This window comes from Nymphaea colorata, chromosome 1 (assembly GCF_008831285.2).
Source record: "Nymphaea colorata isolate Beijing-Zhang1983 chromosome 1, ASM883128v2, whole genome shotgun sequence".
In the NCBI taxonomy this organism is placed as follows: domain Eukaryota; kingdom Viridiplantae; phylum Streptophyta; class Magnoliopsida; order Nymphaeales; family Nymphaeaceae; genus Nymphaea; species Nymphaea colorata.
In genome coordinates, this window is record NC_045138.2 from 30,803,684 (window position 1) to 30,819,427 (window position 15,744).

Below are 15,744 nucleotides of genomic sequence, written 5' to 3' on the forward strand. Positions count from 1 at the left end.
ATTAGGTCGCAGACAGAGTGCACATGCATTTTGTACTCGTCTATAATTGTTGTCTGGCCCTATATGATGACAAGTTGACAATGGACTAGGCTTGGTGATGCATGTGATGAAGCATGCTTTTATTTGTTACATGACTCGTCTTAGTGATTGGTTCAGATATATTTGTTGGAGATCCGTCTTTCAATTTTATAGCATGATCTAGATTGTCTTCATTTGGTCATGCACAGCTGGCACTGCAGAATATTCTTATTAAATCAAATTTTAATTTGTGATGACCAATTTTGCTCTGAGCTCTCCACAGAACAATAGCCATGCCCTTTGGATATGTTTGTAATATGTTGGTGCGATTTTTCTTGTTTCCATTTAACTAAGTTCAAAGGTATTAGTATATCATCATAAAAAATATTGTTTAAATAGTTTAGATTTTTCTCTCTCCTTGTGACAACTGCGTGTTTTGACTATTGATGTATCCTGCTAAAAATTTCTGTTGTATTGCCTGCTCGTTGGTTAATCTCCCGTAAATTTCCTTGTGGGACCTTTACTGTTACTAAGACATGATAAGGCGCCAGGCAGATGCTGCCAATACGCAGTTCATCACGACAACCTTCCGTCCGGAGCTTGTGAAGGTTGCAGATAAAATATATGGTGTTAGTCATGTACATAGGGTAAGCCGTGTAAATGTGGTATCAAGGGAGGAGGCGCTCAAATTCATCGAGCTAGATCAGAACCAGCAGAATGACTGAAACTGGTTCATTCTTATAATTTTACCACTGACAGATTCTGTAAGTTTCCTGTTATGTTAGTCATATCTGCCTGCAATTGTTAGTACACTGCTGGGGTTTGTGCATGATGAGGCGGCCTCTTTTGCATGAAAGTGTTCCTGTTGCTCACTGGCCCCTAGCTGCATATCACACGAAAATGATGCTTCCTAACGGGTGCATGGAGAAGTAAATTTATCACCCACGGGGTACTATAATGCTTGTCTCCTGTCGACAGGCATGCAACAAGCATCTCACAGGAATGCTTTGTTATTCATATTCTCGATATCTGGTCCATAATTCAGAATAAAAATGTTGGCCTTGGGGTTTTACGCCAAAGGCAGTTTGTCCTAAGTAAACATAACAGTGTTGACATAGAAATCTGTTACTGGAAATTAGTTTAGATTGTCTGAGCCATGCACTGAAAAGTTTCGGCCCATCCCGAGCTGCCTTAAATTGACTGCTTGATTTTGCTAGTGAATTTAGTTTTTCTTATTGTGAATGGTTATACTATTTTTTTTCTTTTCAGGACTTGCGTTTTTGTTAGAACTTATATGAAGATAAGGTCTTGTATGCTCGATCCACGTGGTCATATAAAAAATTGACTTGACATGCTTTTATTAATTTTGTACAGGACGTCGAATTGGTTTTTCTGATTTGAATGGCAAGTACAGCAAGGTTAAGAATCTTCTCTGCTAATAAAAGCATTAGCCACCTGTTTAAGTGCCACCACAAGGCCTTCAAGTTAAAGGTCATGAGTTCAAAATCAGGGTAATATCGCCTAGCACAATCGGCAAGATGCTAAAGGTTTAGGCTGAATTGTTTAGTGCAGCTCATCTCTCTCTCATTCTCTCCATATTCACTTACGTGTGCCACTGGCCCACATCAACGGTATCACTTGTGCCACTGTTCCTTTGACAATTTGATCAAAAGGCGTTGCATGTTTAGATTTAAATTTGGCTCTGACACTACCACTGCCTATGATGCTTAAGCCAGCTTGTTTTTGGAAAACAAGTGAAAACATACAGGAGAACAATAAATTGAACCTATGATGCTTAAGCCAGCTTGTTTCTGGAAAACAAGTGAAAACATACAGGAGAACAATAAATTGAACTATCTCAATTAAACTCCAAATAGAAACGGATACATCTAATTGTGCATAAATTGGAAATAAGTGATGAACCTTATATACCAGGGACGCAGAGACATAAACCATTTCGGTTATTACATGCATATATTCCTGAAACAAGATATGTATGCATACAGCAGCAACTATAGATCATTGGCATTGCTCTGCACTGATTCCCTTGTTACAGCTGCTCTGACATACATAATCTGCTCTGACGTACATAATGAGCATATATGGAGATCTAATGTTAGATATATCTGTCTGCTTCCAAACAGCAAAGAAGACTATTCTTAACAAAGGATACAAAAATTGCCATGCTCTTTCCAATAAATGTTGAACAAAATGTTTTTTCTGCAGCAGGGAAGAACGGTCCCTCAGAATATGGGGTTAAAACAAATGATGAGCATTGCACCTCTTAATTATGCCACTGCCCTTGCTTCTATGCTGTTGTAGAACATTGCTTGTGCCTGCTTCTACGCCAATAGCACATCCTAGCTTCTAGTCCAGTGTGAATTCCTCAAGCCATATTAACACTTCATTTCTCTGCGATGCAAGGATTGAAATGGCTCTTTTACACATGCAACAACTATGCTAAACACGTGAGAGATAACCTACAGAAAGAAAAGTGAACTATCCATACTCTTAAAAAGCTCCTCGTCCGTCCTGGATCATTGTAGCGTGCAAACATGCAGCCTTGTTTGGGCTTTAAACGATCTTTTAGAAGTGCTGAACGGAGCATTGCCTCTTTCTCGGCAACAATAGCCTCCGTGGTTTCCCCACTGAACTTTACTGCAGCAGCAATGCCTCCTCCCACCTTATGCAAAGTCACACCTCCTTCACTCGGAGCTGGGAAGCTGCTCAAAACGCAGAATCAAATGTTATCCAACAAAATGTACTTGAACCAAATACTGAAACTGCAGTTTCACAAACACATCTTATGTTTGACCAATCAATAATCAAATGCCATACTATTTGCAAAACATTTTCACATTGGGCATTAGGGGTAAGCATCGGCCCGGCCCGGCCCACTAAGACCCGGCCCGATAATCTTGCCGGGCCGGGTACCGGGCCTGGCCACCAAAAGTCAGGCCCGGCCCGGTCCACCGCGAAGAGGGAGACACGGGGCAGAGAGGGAGACGGAGCGGGGCGTGGGGGGACAGAGGCGGAGAGGGAGAGGAGCGAGCTGCGGGCCGGGGGGCTGCAGGGGACGGAGGCGGTGTGGGAGAGGAGCAGGGCTACGGGGGACGGAGGCGGAGAGGGAGGGGAGCGAGCGGGGCTGCGGGGGACGGAGGCGGAGAGGGAGACGGGAAGGACTCGGAGAGGGAGAGGGAGCAGAACGAGAGGAAGACGGAAGGGAGAGGGAGCAGAGGAGACGTGAAGAGAGAGGGAGGGGTCAGGGGAGCGAGTGGAGGGCGGGAGTCGGGCCGGGCGGGCGCCGTCGGGCCGCCCTTCCTGCCCGGGCCTGGCCCGGTTTGGTTATCGGGCCCGGGCCGGCCCGGCCGGCCTGGTGGTGGCCCGGCCCGACGCCCAGGCCTACTGGGCATTGGGGCCGCAAAGTGTTGTGCTGGGCATTGGGGCCGCAAAGTGTTGTGCATGCAATGTGGGAATGTCTTTGTGTATTGCTCGAAGGACAATAGTGGAGAAAACCATAAAACAAATGATAGATGCCATGGAGATGATGAGCTGCACATTCTCTTTGCTGCCCCCTTCTCTCTCTCTCTCTCACACACACACACACACACACACACACAAAGGCACAAAGATCTTGCTTTAGGGGCTACCAAATCTTACAAAGCAATCTTCAATTTAAAAGATTAGGTACTCATGGCAAGTTTAACAAATAATTATATGGTTAGCCTTTATATTTGCAAAGATAGAAGTGAAACCATTTCTCAGAAAGTTATTATTGTTTTTTCCTAAAATAAATCCATGGTTATCCGGTCAAGGAAATGATCCTAAGCCAAACAAAATAAAGGGACCTTGCGTTAAACATTACCCATCCAAATCATTTCCCTGTGGCAGCACTATTTGGATGAATACTCGAGATGGTTCTTCATCAAGAGCCTTCGTGAAGACAGGTGTTGTCATTTTGAACTTTTCACTTGAAGCATTCTTGCCAAATATATACCTAAAACAAGTGTATGAAGTTAAAACGAAAAAAATCAAAAGACAAATAAAAAAGTTTTTTTACCATTGATAAGCAGCTCAGTGGAGACTAATACCCAGCAACATTATTGAAACCGACAGAACCTGAGAGCTTGTCCACTTTTGTCTCCACCACAAGAAACGATTCGTACTTCCTTATCTGTAGGCAAGTGACAATGCCATTGTCACTATGGAGTGTTGGTACACTAAGTAACCGATAATAGACGGAGGAGAGCTGAACTCGGTTGTGCAAATGAACTTACAGGCATAGTACCTTTATTATGAGGATGACACATTTCGTCAATAACAACAGTAATTGGAGTGAAAAAGATAAAACCAGAGAATGACCTGCAACATTCTAAAAGGGAAAGAGGCTCGCCTATAGTATCTTCCAACTAATGCAAAGCATGAGGTTGTCCATTCCAATATATACGTGAATTTCTATTAGCAATACGCATAAATAGAAGTGTACCTATAACCATGAAAAATATAGCAGAATGACGAAGATCTTAGACAACAAAGAATTGATGTTAGGATCTGTTGGAGAAACTCCAGTCTCGATACACCAGGAAATGTGTTTTGGACATTCTGGATATTACTTTGGGTAGTAAGTTGTCGACACTTCCATGTCATGATTTGACATGCTCTGTGTTAAAGGACATTAAATTCCTACTTTCCTATCCAAGAAGGTTGTTTGAAAAGATAGGAAATAGAAGCCACAATTTATATTTGATACCTGTAAGTAACACATACCTCATAATCTGCAGTTCTTTTCAACACCTGGTACTTGGGAGATTCTAGATCTGGTGTCTTGTATATCCTCAACTGAAGAAAAATAGCAAATTTGTACAAGCTTGATTTGCTCTTTCAGCACATGCATAAGGGTTTCTAAATGAAGTACAAACGGATTAAATAAATAGGCAAGCCTACCACTCTGAGAAGTAAATTACCTGCTTGATGAAATCAACTAAACCTTCCAAGGAAAAATAGTCATTTTGTTTGATTGAATCCCAAAAATCCTACAAAAAGTAACATGGAGATAGTCAGCAAGAAGAAAATAAAGAAAGACAAGAAACAACAAGAAGAAATTACAAGTTGCTTGTCTAGTTAGAAAACACAAGCTTACATTTTAATATGCATGCCCAAGCAAGATACTTACGTTGATAACAAGGGGAATTTTTTACTTAAAAAAAATTCAAATCCATTATCTGCCTTCAAAGAAGCTTTGAAGAAGAAGCCTAAGATGTAAGCTATTTGTAGATGACCAAGTAGCTTCTTTAGCTTTTTTTCCTTTGATTATAAAGACATGTCCGCCAAAAACAGGCTTAAACTTCACCCAAAATCTATTGAATTTATAAACATGTATCAAGAAGAAGAAGGTAATTACAATAGTCAAGCATGACTCTATATGGATCAGGAAACTGATAGAAGCAACATTCAAAACATTTCGTAGCTGTAACCAGATTGCTAATAAGTTGGGACACAATCTTGGAGTCAATCATGTTCTCAGTTGGGAGTCATCCTGTGCACCAGGATGTTCTGTAATAATCTGTATCGGAACACTTATGACCTGGCGCCTATGCATTTCTAGGCTAGGATTTTGCTAAGGGGTCCAGGGGACAGAGTGGGCCCATGACTGGCCACTAGACAGGTGTTTTGGCATCAGAAAACAAAAATTCATATGTTGCACGACTGTTGCTATTTCTTTTTCTTCTTTTTTCTATGCAATGGCCAAGCCGAAATCAAATAAGGATGCACAGTCCATATTCTAGGAAAACTTTAATACCATGTTAATCAAGAAAATGCAAGATAAAATGGGAAAACCGTTAGAAAATATCTTGTAAGTACAATAGATATATTATACATATGTACCTATGTATGTATGTTTATCTATATTCATGTGTGTGTGTAGAGGCTTAAAAATACTGCCGCTGAAATAAAGAACAACCAAATGCAGAAAAAAATCCAAAAAACTGAATTTACATAGAGGCTTACAAAATGAGATGGAACAGACAAGAAACGGAAATAATAACTTGTGGTGACCAATGGACAAATGTACCATCATCAAGAGAAAAAGCAAATTATGTGCTTTTCAGATACTTCACAACTTAAGGAAAGAACGTTTATGGAAGGAAAACTGCAGACAAATCAACAGATGAAGAATCAGTCAATGTAGCAACTTGGTGCAATAAGACTTTACCACATGGCTAGAAAACTTCCTGGTCAATGGGTTGATGCCCATGACTGAGGTCCCCGTAAAAACCAATTCTGGTTTCCATGGTAGGAGAGAGAACTTCATTGTCATTGTCCACCTCGTTGTTATCTCATAGGGCCCTGTCTATTCGTAATAAAATGAAACAGCCTGTTATTTAATCTGTAAAATGAGTGCAAGGTTAAATAAAACACAGTGAAATTTAAAAATGTATTAATCGATGCCTGTTTTGTTTACCTTAAAAAAAATAATCAGCAGAATGGAAACTGTTCACAGTTATTGCATTTCTTGTTAAATATTCAATTTTGGTTTTATTACTTTTCCTTAACAATATTATTACCTGCATAATAAGAACTATCCAGAAGGATCGGGCTTCCAATTGAACATTGAATTTCTCTAGTCCTTTCTTTCTTATTTTTTTCATCAAAATAGTCTAGCAGTTTTTCCATCGTGTGATTTTCTTCTCTTTGTTCAATTTCCCTCCCACAATGCATCAATAATTGGTTGTTAACGTTTCCGGATTTAAGGAAAGATACTTTATCAAGGTTGCCAAACCTCCGATTGGTTATCGTTACGGTTATTGTTTTGAAGTTTGGACTTTGAAGGCCTATGCTATCCTTCTAGGCAATCAATATTACAAGACGCTTTCTGGCTCTCTATATCTACCTTGTCTATATCTACCTCCCTTGGCATCACTCTTCCATTGGTAGCATACACACGCGCGCGCGCGGGGAGTCTTGGAAAAAGAAGAAATGGAGAGAGAACAATGAGCAGGCAAGTTCAGAAACCTTCGCAAGAAAGAAAGAATTTTCGAGAAAAGCAATGGACAGCAAGAAGAAGAATTTGGTCAGTTAAAGTTGCACCTGCTTAACGCTGTGCAGCTGGAAGAGAGGCCTGAAGAGGATCCTGAGGAGGCCGATGTTGAAGAGGTACCCATCGATAGTATCGTACTTAGTGATGGGATCTCTAAACATCACCTTCTCGTCGTACATCGACCGGTCGATCCCCTGTTCGTCGAACAGGTGGGGCAGGTCCGCATACAAGAAATCCACAAACTCTCCTACGTTAATGGAGGTCGGAGGAGCCTGCTCCGCCGAACCCAGCCTGACCAGCCACTTGGATTTCCAGCGTCTTCTCAAAACGGGCAGCCCCTTCTTGCCTTCCTGAAAGAATTTTGCACGAGTTGGGGTGAAGAATATGGAACCATGATGGTGGTGGTGGTGGGAAGGGAAGAAATTGCAGGTGAATGGCAAGAGTTGCTGGACACAAGCCATTAGCAGAATGGCGGATTATCTTGGGGCCCTGCTCTCCCTTTCTCCTCTCTTTGGGTCGAGTCCCCAGTGGTGGGGGGAGAGAGATAGGAATCACCACAGCCACCCGCCAATGCTTTCAAGAAATTCAAAGAAGGGGACTTCGGTCTTGGGCGTTATCCACAGATACGTATTCTGAACATGGCGGGGGATGACCCGTCGTTATGAGTTTTTAGATATGAACTCTACGGATTGACTTCGATCAGAGTTTGTCCTTACTTTCACATCAGAATTCGAATCAGCCTTTTGAATACACAACTAAATCCGGACCATATTATGATTGGTTAAGAACCAACTTCCAAAATCCATGGATATTGAGTACAAGATACTTGAAACTTAATCTGATTCTGAACCTGAATTTTATCGAATCCAATTCCGAATCTGATCAGATGCCATTTATTATGTTAGAATCTTGTCTTATTTATTAATCAGATGTTAGATTTTTGTTCATATCTAACTCTTTCGAAACAGTCTGGTCATATATCCAATCCATAAACTGCCGTTAAGAGGAAAAGCAGGGAAAGGGGTGTGCTTTGATCTCCTGATAAAGCTAATTATGAGGCGGTCCTTGTCGGTTTGATTCACTTGTACGTAGGAGAAAATTTTCCCACGAATTAATAAAAAATTATTTATTCATAACGTTTGCGACACTAGATAACAAGCTCTACAAGAAGACCAAGAGATGTTTGAAATACATTCGAGCATACATTCTGTCAAGAACTAACGCTTTCATTCTGTTAAGCCATAAAAAGTAATTAAAATAGTTTTAAAATAATGTTTGATTAAATATCAGACGACGGCCCGATACTTGCAATACAATACGATTTTGAAAGCATTGAGTAAGAATACATGAGAAAAGTTAGCTTGCACTTGAGGCAGTTTAAAATGAATTTATCAATCAAACAAAAAAAATGATAAGTTAGATTTGAAGCCAGAAAACAAACGTTTTGATTTTCTCTTGTGAATTTAGCAAGGAAAAATGAGTAATAGATTGTCACCACATCACACCATATCTCAAGGATAACGCAAAATCTGCCTCCGTACCCAAAAGCCCCGCCTTCTGCAAGGAGGCTGAAGTCCAAGCAGGGTTTAAACCCACCAGATCCATCTGCAAACCCTCATCATTTGACTCCTAAGGCCTCACCAACTCCATGCGTTGCATCAGAAACGGGGGAAATTTCAATCTTTGAGCTCCAGGAATGCTGTTAGGCCCCAGATTTGCAGCGTAGCAGGCGCAAGCGAGGCTTTTGCTGGTGATGGTGGTAAGGAAATTCAAAAAGCCAACAAATTCTTTGAGTTAGAAATTGTGACACTGAAGAAAGATGATCCCAGTTGGGCAGGTGTTCTTTTTCATCCTCTTCGATTATACCATACTCAGACGCCCAAGAAGTGCTTGCGGTGACGGCTGAAGGGAATGGTGAAGAGAGCATTCCATTTTTGAAGACTTGGGTGAACCACCCTATGGCTGTTGGATTCATGATTTTTTATGCCAATCATGCAAATGTTATGCCAAAAGAGACCCTTTTGTTGCTCGGATCTTGCAAATGTTCCGAGGATAGTAGAACCAAGGTCGGAAAAAAAGAAAAATCCCAAGCTAATAAATGAAGAAGTTCAAATAGAAGGTCGAGTATGACTCAATGGATTTTTTGGGCACAAGCTCTGTTGTCGACACTTTATGAATGTCCCAAAAATCTACCTAAAAATCGAGGGAGGTTGATCGAAAGATATTAGAACTATTGTTCCAAACTATTGTTCCATGAACCAGTTCAAAATTTTGGTGCATATTCATGAGGCGTCACAAAACTATCCCTAAGGGACCGTTTCTAATAGATGTTCCATGAGAATCATAGAATATTCATTCGTGCTGTATAAACCTACCTTAAATTTGGAGCAAATTCATGAAACACTAACATATTGTTCCTAATGCCAAACAACCCCTAAGTGATTCATGTCCCAAGCTAGTAACACCCACTCCCTACTTCGTTTTGAATTCCGAGAAGAAAAACAACCGTTACAGGGAAAAACCAACCATACCCGCTGCCGTTATGTGTGGTAAGATGGCTGGTGGAGGTTATAAACAATCAGCTGCTGTGAACATACAACAAACCTGAAACTAAATGACGAAAAACTAAAACGAACACATGAATAATGAACTAATTCTTTTCATGCTGAGGCTTCAAATGAATTTCATGCCCCTTCCTCCTAAGACAAGTCAAAATTTTGCTACAGACAAGTAAATACCATTCGTACAAATACAAATCCAGCACCATATAATTATTTCTTACCAGAGAAGATAAGTACCCGAACCCTGTCTACTTATATTTCTACTATACCAATTCACCACTCCAAAATTTTTTTGCTCGCCATTAATTCGGAGCCACAATCATCGAACAAGTTAACTCTGTTGCCTCTTTGATTCGAATGAGCTGCCAAACCCTTCATCAACAGTTTCTCCAAGGGTAGATTCTTCACCAGAAACAGCCTTGTAACCCAGGCCGTTTCCAACCTTAGAATCGTGTGCTTGCTCTACAGGGATGGAACCATTTCCATCGTCCTCTGGTACCTGCTTTGCCGCTAATGCCTGCTTCTCAGGAACTGCCTCTGTTTCGTGCAGAAGTTCTTCTTTTGCCAAAACAGAAAATTGTGAATCCAAAGAACGAGCAGCAGCCAACCAAGCAAGAACAATTACCAACAGTATGCCTCCAAGGTATGGTGTAGAGTTAGCAAGAGAACCAAACGTGAGAATCATAAACTGCTGAATCAAGGCACCACCAGACTTTCCTAAAGGATTGCAGACAACATCAATTGCAGCTTTCCCTTTAACCTGAAAAAGTGAAGGGAAGAATTGTTAAAAGACATTGAGCAAAGAGAAAATACATCAGAGGATGTGAGCAACCGGGGAAAGCAAAGAGCAGCAAGCCATCACAGAACACACCTTAGTCTCTTCATCCAATGGTATATAGGCCATCTCCTTGCAGGGATCAAACAAGCTGTACTTGGAGCTCTTGCTAAAAATGTTTTGCAAGGCACCAACATAGACAGCAGCCAGCAGAGGTGTTAAACCAAATGTCCCAAGCATAGGAGCTAGTGGTTCTCCAAATAAAAGAAGAGCAAAGAAACCAACTCCTGTGAGGAGCAAGACAGTGGGTGTAATCATAGCGGCAACTCCCCATCCATATCTGCGGAGGATCACCCTGCTGAGCAGCATCATTGTGAAAGTAGCAATGCCAGTGCAGGTTGAGAAGTCTCCCATGAAAGATGAGTACTCGTTCGGGCTAGGATACTGCAAATTTCAGACGAGAGCATATCAAACAGTGAAAATTGCATGAAAGATGGTGTGATCATGACGGAAATAAAAGTTTACCTGTGCCTTGAGCTTTGATTTCCAAGTAACCTCAACAAGGTTGATGCTGATGCCATATGCAACAACTAGGGTAGCAAGATCTCTGACATACCTCGAGGATAACAAAAATTTCATGCTCTCCATCATACCCAACTTGCGTTTTTCCTGCAATGTCCAAAAACCAACATGCTGAATCGTCTCCAGGCTATGGGTTGCTTGGGGGGAGGGGGGGTGGGGAGGGAGGAGGAGGGATTGACTAAAGCATGAGTAGTAGCAGGAAAAGGCCTACCTTCTTCTTACGGGGAGCAGGTTTGGGAAGGGATGGGTCAGTTAGAACAAAAGTGTTCACTGCCCAGTAGATCCCACATATTGTAAGGCCCAACAGCACTACAATTCCCATCATTCCTTTCAGAGAGAGAGCCCAGCCATCAACTCCTGGGGGTAAATTCTTGCGGAGATTTGAAAAGTACTTAACAGTTCGACCAGAGAAAACAAGAGCAACATTTGCTCCAAGTCCAAACAGTGGGTAAAACTGTTTTGCTTCATCGACAGTAGTAATCTGAAATTCATAAGGCAGACAAGCTTACAATAAAAAAAACTATATAAATGGCAAAAATATCAATCCCCAGATTACCTTTAGCAGCCTCAACAGCATTCTATATAAATTAAGCTGAAGATATAAAGTTGAAAAAAGAATACACAGAACCAGTAGCTGTGACAATGTAAGATCATAATTTCATGAACATTTTCATTGGCACAGAAAGCGGAGGACCTAGAACTATGATCCAGTGAAATTCCCCAGAATATTAGAAAACCTACCCATTGAATCTACATGGCTGACAAGCTAAAGCAAAGAATGTTGATCTTCAGAGAATGCAACAGATCATTTCTTACACTTATTTTTATTTTTAATTTTCATTGTTCACTTCATTCCATATTTTTTGCTTTCCAAGGCTCACTTAGATGATAAAGTCATTAAGTAGTTAATGATGCACTTGATTCATCACTGGCTCCAACAGTTCCCAAGCAGTGTAAGACCTCCTAGGTGATATGGGCATTCAGGGATGCCGGAATGCAGTATAGAATCATACGGAAATTAGTAGAAAGTGAAGGCATGAAAATCTCATAAACTCACCGAACAGCTTAATTTCTGACTTATACCTCTGTATGCTGTGTTACCCAACTTTTCTCAGTACACATGCATACAAAGTACAAACTATCAACATCCAACCTAATATAAACTCCACTAGTAGGCAGACCCCTTGTACCTGAACTAAACTAGTGCCATCAGTCAATCATTTCCTGAAAATCTTGACAAGACAAACAAAAGCAAGAGAATCTCTCAACTCAACAGATAGAGTAGAAAGGGCACAAAGGAAGAAGTTGTAGGACAGTAGTAGCAAAAACAGGAACATTTCGGTGCAAGAGATAGAAATTTCAAGGTACCAGCCAATAAAGAACAAGATGAAAAGGAGGATAAAAGAGGTGGAGTGGGAGAAAAACACGAGAATATATGTCATTAAGTAACCAGCAACCAGATAACACGTGCTAGCGAAGGAGATGGATAACTAGCAACGAATAAAACAAGAGCAGCGGTCAGACAAGGCAAATCAAAACGACTTCATGCTGAAGTGGATTATTAACTAAAGAACTGAATCTTTAAGAAGTTAAATGAACAACAATGGAAATAAAGAGTAAACTGCAAATGGGATTGTCATTGAACCAGAATGAACGCATAAAGATGAAACAACAGGTGCATTTACCATCTAAAAGAATAATAAGGAAGCAGAAACTAAAGGCAGCAAGGTCTTGTTATTCCCCAGAAGCAAATTAGAAAAACAGGAGAAATGATGAAGTTTCAGAGGATTCCTTCATGCATATATGTGTACATTATGTGAACATCCTCGAAAAATAACACACTCAACTGAACTTGCCGCTTTAGTAGTTACATAAACAAATTTCACTAGGTTCAGGGGAAAGAGCGTCTCCTCCAGGCTTCCCAAACAACTCTTAACTGCTAAACAATTGAAGCCTGCCTCCACTATTGAAATGCTCGGGTCCCTTAATCAAGTCAAAGAGGATGCGTCCTTCTTTTTAAATTTCCTCTAAAGAATCTTTTTAGATCCACAAATGCGTTGCCTAAACAGAAGGACCATGAATACACACTACTAACGCATATGCAAATTTTATCGGCAATGAAAGAAGAAAGTGTCAGATAAAGAAAGCGTCTCAAATAAAAGCATAGAGGCTAAAAGGAGGAATAAACTCAGGCTATGAAAAAGAAACGACGTTAATATGTTAAATGCCGCAATTTAAAAACCAAACAGGGGAAGTTTCAGAAAAAGGAAAAACAGGACCATCAATCAATCACAAAAACAACTAAATCAAATCCAAGTTATTGACAATAGTTGAATGACATATATTTAGCGCCTACCAAACCCATAGAAACCTGACATCGGAAGCACTAAAATTTCAGCACCTAACCAGGGAAAAAAAGAACAGATCCCATGCACAGAAGAAAAAAAAGCCACCAATCACCATTAAAAGGCAAAGTAAGATATGTATACCTGATTAGCGAACCCCCAGAAGAGAACAGAGATAACCACACTACCCCAAAGCTCAGCCATGACATAGAAGAGACAGAAACTCCAGATCCTAAAAATGGCAATTGGACCAAGAAACCTTGGGCCCAGTGCTGCGAGAAGCTTATCAGCCAAAGCAGTGGGATGAATATAGCTGCTGAGAGGATAAAGAACAAAACCGAAGATCCCGAAGAAAGCAATGAACGGAACAATCACAGTATAGAAAAGGGCCTCTTTTGACAACACATTTGCAAGATTGCCGTAAAGAATCATGAACCCAAAGGCCATGGGAAGGTTCACCCAAGTCTTCAAGAATGGAATAATCTCTGCACTGCTCCCTTTGGCCGTCACCACAAGCACGTCTTTTGTGTCCCTAAGGATGGTATAATTGAAGAGGATACAAAAGAACATCAGCCCAAGTGGGATTATCTTCTTCAGTGTAACAATCTCCACCCCAGGAATTTGTTGGATTTTTGTATCTCCTTTCCACTATCACCAGAAAAGGCCTCACTTGCCGCTGCTGCTCTGCAAATCTGAAGCCTATCACCATTCCCAGAGCTCAAAGGTTGAAACTTTCCCCTGTTTCTGATACCATGCAAGGAGTTGGTGAGGCCTTTGGACTCGAACGGTGAGGATTTGCAGATGGGTATGGTGGGTCTAAAACTCAGTCTGGATTTCAGCCTCCTGGCAGAAGGCTGGGTTTTTGGGGACGAAGGCAGATGGGATAACCCATGGGCCTGGATGAGAGCCTCCATCTTTCTTCCTCGAGATAATCCAGGCTGAAGGAGAAGGGAAAGGGAGGATAGAGGTATTTAAAGCCAGGGGAGGTGGAAGTGTTGCTGGCCTAGGAAGGGAAAAGGTGGTGGCATTAGGGTAGTAATTATATCACGCATGAGGATTAAAATAAGGTTTCAGTTTGGCGTTTTTCAATGAAGTGTGGAAGCAGATTGTGCAATTAGATATGAAAAAAACAAACAGAAGCAAATGCGTGAAATGAGAAAAATGAATATGTGACGGTAGTAAAAGTTGTTGTAAATTTGCATAAAAATTTTGGTTTGATGATGTCATAGACATTTGAGACGGAGAAGATTATCGATCGTTAATTAATGCACCCACTTTGTCTGCTAATCTGCGCATATGAACTCATTCTCTCTCTAACTTATAAGACTTTTGTCCTTTCCAGAGAAATAACAGAGGTGTGCCCACCACCGCGGCGAGATATTTTTATTTTTATTTTTCCCTGCCAAACAAGATTCTTTATTTCTTGCACGGAAAATAAGGCGCCCCTAGAACATCCCGCCGTTACTTTCCAAGGAGAAGTTTGATCGCTGTTCTTCCTGTTTATAACGGGAAAGAACACCAATGCGAGGAGCGCTTTGAAAAGTTCACTGCTTCTTGAATGTAATCAGCAAATCGACGGAAAAAATGTGAAAATACAAGGTAAAAAGTTGATTTCTAGGCAGGTAAAAATACAAAATAACTCCAAAAAAAGCAACTCTAACGAGGTCTTTTACACGATATTACAATTTAAGCAGCGTTAAATGTCTGGTTTCATTGTCTTTTTATTTTGGTGCGTAGATGTTCCAATTACAGGTTAATATTTGGTGCAGAGGTTACGGCACTGAAAGAGAAAGAAGTCCCCATTGAAACAGAGATGCTTGAATTGGTGACACGAACACGTGTCGTAGAAACTGAGTTTCGAGTTTTTTTGACCCACCAAAAGAGGAGGAAAATGAACGCAAAAATTGAGAATCGGTCAAATGGAATCTGAACACTGTTTGGTGAGAAACTGGCATTCCAAAAGTAAGGAATTCATCTTTCCTTTGGCTTCCTCCTCTCCTTCCTTCACCAACTTCTTTGTCTTCGTATCTAGAAAACAAGGCCATGGTCAAGATCGAACTGCCAGACTTGTTAATACTGTCATTATCAAAGCACCACCATCCTTATAGGAAACCACCGTGGAAAAGCTCAGGTCTAAAAGTATTAGAGTTGAGACGATCTCGGGCGTTCATTTCAACTTCTTATGATCTTGACGCTGTTTTCTTGAGCAAGCTCGGCTCGTCATGCATTAGTTACAAGAACAACACGGAGAAAATGCTCAAGGATATGATTTTAGAGTTGAGAATCGAGGCATGCTTTCTATTTCCACTCCTTCACCCGACGATTACGCCATTGAAATGCATTCATGACCTTCGCTCTATGTAGCTCGCAGAAAAAACGGACCTGAAAAGAATTTCTTGGGGATCGCGAAGAATCCTGGTTATG

At 40.9% G+C, this 15,744-nt stretch overlaps 3 protein-coding genes across 10 annotated transcripts in view; 1 reads left to right on the forward strand and 2 right to left on the reverse strand.

The window, feature by feature from the left end:
- Positions 1–1,695, forward strand: part of LOC116252616 (structural maintenance of chromosomes protein 3) — a 31,340-nt gene extending 29,645 nt beyond the window's left edge. For 4 of the 7 annotated variants that reach the window (XM_031627022.2, XM_031627003.2, XM_031627040.2 and 1 more), the window contains exon 29: positions 553–830. In XM_031627022.2, the coding sequence (XP_031482882.1) occupies positions 553–743 (191 nt within the window). In that variant the 3' untranslated portion in view covers positions 744–830. The other 3 variants (XM_031627009.2, XM_031627014.2, XM_031627049.2) reach the window with 3 other exon arrangements.
- Positions 1,696–1,856: 161 nt separating this feature from the next.
- Positions 1,857–7,695, reverse strand: LOC116249643 (heme-binding-like protein At3g10130, chloroplastic). Of its 2 annotated transcripts, none has more exons than XM_031622822.2 (8): positions 7,108–7,695; positions 6,233–6,370; positions 4,983–5,051; positions 4,786–4,857; positions 4,110–4,192; positions 3,884–4,015; positions 2,528–2,741; positions 1,857–2,430 (listed from the first exon to the last, which is right to left on the reverse strand). In XM_031622822.2, exons 1-8 carry the CDS (start codon positions 7,516–7,518, stop codon positions 2,386–2,388), a joined length of 1,164 nt encoding a protein of 387 aa, XP_031478682.1. In that variant the 5' UTR covers positions 7,519–7,695; the 3' UTR covers positions 1,857–2,385. The 2 variants fall into 2 exon arrangements, with proteins under 2 accessions (XP_031478682.1, XP_031478691.1); XM_031622831.2 differs by having other exon boundaries at positions 6,233–6,366; positions 7,108–7,248.
- Positions 7,696–9,696: 2,001 nt separating this feature from the next.
- On the reverse strand, positions 9,697–14,319 carry LOC116262984 (ADP,ATP carrier protein 1, chloroplastic-like). Its single transcript, XM_031642542.2, is given in 6 exon segments — positions 9,697–10,378; positions 10,490–10,837; positions 10,919–11,062; positions 11,187–11,456; positions 13,465–13,931; positions 13,934–14,319. Coding segments are annotated over 6 exon segments (1,959 nt in total). The 5' UTR covers positions 14,235–14,319; the 3' UTR covers positions 9,697–9,949.
- Between the last annotated feature and the right edge of the window lie 1,425 nt (positions 14,320–15,744).

Excerpts from the sequence above, each read along its gene's own strand:
- LOC116249643 (XM_031622822.2), bottom strand. The coding sequence starts at position 7,518 with ATGGCTTGTGTCCAGCAACTCTTGCCATTCACCTGCAATTTCTTCCCT. Across the intron at positions 4,193-4,785 it reads AAAGAACTGCAGATTATGAG|ATAAGGAAGTACGAATCGTT; the intron begins GTATGTGTTACT and ends ACTTGCCTACAG. Across the intron at positions 4,016-4,109 it reads GGTTTCAATAATGTTGCTGG|GTATATATTTGGCAAGAATG; the intron begins GTATTAGTCTCC and ends CACTTGTTTTAG.